The 2,948-nt window shown below is 38.9% G+C and overlaps 1 protein-coding gene across 1 annotated transcript in view; it reads left to right on the top strand.

Moving 5' to 3' along the window:
- Positions 1–2,948, top strand: part of LRRTK (leucine-rich repeat receptor tyrosine kinase) — a gene marked incomplete at its 3' end in the record, with an annotated part of 149,291 nt that overhangs the window by 55,389 nt on the left and 90,954 nt on the right. Inside the window, 1 exon segment of the mRNA NM_001245993.1 lies at positions 218–288. Coding sequence (NP_001232922.1) covers positions 218–288 — 71 coding nt within the window.

Genomic DNA, 2,948 nt, shown 5'->3' with positions numbered 1-2,948 from the left:
ATAAACAACCCAAAAAAAAACAACAACACGAAAACAAAATTAACAACAACCAAAAAAAAAAAGAAAAGGACAGAAAAAAAAAACTTGGGATCGAAATCGAGAACAGATCTAAACCTTGGTATCAGTACACTGTGTGAATTCAAGTATCGACCAATCATCAATCTTTCTTTCGTGTTTTTTAAATTTTTATTTTACATTTTTCTTTTGTCTGAACAGGAAGCTGAGGAGAAACCAGATCACCACAGTGTCTGATGACGTTTTTGCTCGGGCGTCCAAGATTGAGAGCTTGTAAGTTCGCAACCCTAGAATAATATTATTATAAAAAGGTCATATCTCAGTTACTCTCAATTTTGTTGTGTTATCTGAGTTCCCACTTTCCCCATAATATTCCACGTGAAAGTTCGCAACTCCAGAATAGTATTATAAAAAGGTTACATCTCAGTTACTCTCACTTTTGAGATATCTGAGTTCTCATTTTTCCCACATCATTCTACGTGTTAGTTGGCAACCCCAGAATGATATAATTATATAATAAATATGTTATATCTCAGTAACTCTCACTTCTGAGATCATTGTATCTGAGTTCCCATTTTTTCCACTCTATTCTACGTCTCTCAAATGAAAAACACCTTGAACATTGTAGTTTTATCTGAAAATAAATAGATAAATAAAGGAATTGGAGTTGTAATCGAAGTCAAATCTGTATAAGATGGCCTTCCACTAACTAGGAGAAAATGGGTTGTGTTTGACAGGTGGGTGTCTTTCACAGTGTGATTATGATCTTTATAAAATGTGCAAAGAGAGAAATAGGAAGTGACCGTTTGTGCAGCTGATTGTCCTATACAGGCAAAGATAGTACAAGACAAGATGGGCCACTCAGCCTAAAAAGTGTCCGCAGGAAGTATGCTCTTTGCTTCAGATGGCGCTGCAGTCTGTTTTGAAGCTCTCTTTCGTTTTTCCAGAAGAAGAATAGGAATAGCACCTCCTTGCGTGCGCAGATCGACTGCTGTTCATCAGCAGTTCGGGTATGTTCAGTGCGGAGTTTTAGGTTTTTTAAATTCTAATGACCTCTCGCCCTTCATTCTAAAGTCAAATTAAACGAAGAAAACCATCTCCTTTTCCTCCGGAAGAGGTTTTTTGTCAGCGTAATCATTTTTAAAAAGCGTTCTTCCGAAATTTATCCCAAAACTTGCTAGTTTCACTTTGATTTTTTAAAACTCAAGTAGGGTAACTCTGTTCTCAAAGAGTGCGCTTTTGTGAAGAGGGCGCCACCAAATTTTGAGGACACTTTTTTAATTGGCTCAAAGAGAGAAGTGGCCCATCTTGTCTTGTACTATCTTTGATACAGGTCGCCGTTACGTCAGGTTCGACTATATTTGAATTCTCACTTTTCACGTATTATATCATTATGTCACTTGAATACAGAACACTACTAGTATGAACATAGATTTATCTAAAAAGAGGAAGAGATAGATTAATAAAGGAATCATGGTTGTAGCTCCAGTTTCAACGCTAAAACGTCTGGGCTAGACTACTATGGCCACTCTGGGGTCGTGAGTTCCTAATACATGGTTCATTTTGGAGACTGGCTTTACATAATGGAATATTTCCTCTAGGCTACCGGACTCGTAATCGGGACATTGCAGGTTCCGGGATTTTGAGTGTCCGCTCTGTCCGACATGTTCTTGGGAAAGGCACTTTACACAAATGTTTCTTTTTAATTCTGTTCCATCGGGGACGGACGTTATATTCGGAGGCCCAGTCTCTTAAATAAACCTTATGGTGATGCAAGAGGTGTTAAACCTTTACAGTTCTGCACATTGTTTAACTGTTACTTGCTGTTGAGCGGTTTGATTAATCGCTACCTTACTCGTAGAATTACACATTTCTATCTGCTCAGCACCTAGTTTTGAGATATTTTATGTCAAAGATTATGCATTCAACAGCATGTCAAGCTTTTTGGAATGCAATTCTTTGAATATTTTGATAACGGCTCCGAAAAATCTTACGATTTTGATAGAGCAAATAGAGCATTTGGTTTCTGACGGCATGGTATTAGTAACTGAAAATGGACAAAAACGTCAGATAAAACTTTGTAATTCTAAGGTAGTGTAATATTATATAATAAGCCTACCCCGTGGTTCCTCCAACAGAGTACGCAGTTCCCTCACTACTAAGGTGCCACTCGTACACAACATTTTAGCTGTCTTTAGAGGGACTTTTTTTCTTCGTATATATATTACTTCTGTATTTTGTCTTTCTCTCTTCCGTGGCTATGTTATGTTGACAAAGCTGTTGGTTGGTACTGTAGAATCCCCATAAAGCCCGCGTTGTGGGTACACAATAGCGCTGTTCCTAAAGTGCTACTCGCCGTAGGGAGCAGTATCTCGGTCTTTAGAGTGGCGTCTTTTTTTTTTCGTATATTTCTTCTGAACTTTGTCTTTCTCTTTGTGTCGTGGTTATCTGTTTACAGAGCTTTTTGGACGCGCACTATTTCATCTCTCAACTCTGTGCGCCCAATGTTCTGATCTTCATCCACTATGATGACAGACGAGCAACAACAACACCGAGTGTTTGGCAGGCAAAGTTTAGTCCCCCCCCCCCCTTCGCTTTCCCCCTTTAAAAAGACCCAGTATGGGGGCCCCACTTCGTAATGAACTTTTACAGTATGTCTCGAAGGATATTAAACATCACAGCGCGGCTGGCAAAAAAATAACATTTAAATTCTCTTATAATCCCTCATTTTCCTTTGTTATATGTTTTTTTCCCCCAGTCCTTCACTTTCTATTTTTTCTGTGCCGAATTGCGTCTCTTAACAGTTGTTCTGAGATGTCTGTCTGACTGCCTTCCTGTCGGCCGTCCTGTATGTATGTCTTTAAAATTGTCTGTTCATCCTTTCTCTCTCTCTCTCTCTCTCTCTCTCTCTCTCTCTCTCTCTCTCTCTCTCT

Source organism: Aplysia californica, unplaced genomic scaffold (assembly GCF_000002075.1).
Source record: "Aplysia californica isolate F4 #8 unplaced genomic scaffold, AplCal3.0 scaffold00067, whole genome shotgun sequence".
Taxonomy (NCBI): domain Eukaryota; kingdom Metazoa; phylum Mollusca; class Gastropoda; order Aplysiida; family Aplysiidae; genus Aplysia; species Aplysia californica.
This window is presented reverse-complemented; position numbering and strand designations above follow the sequence as displayed.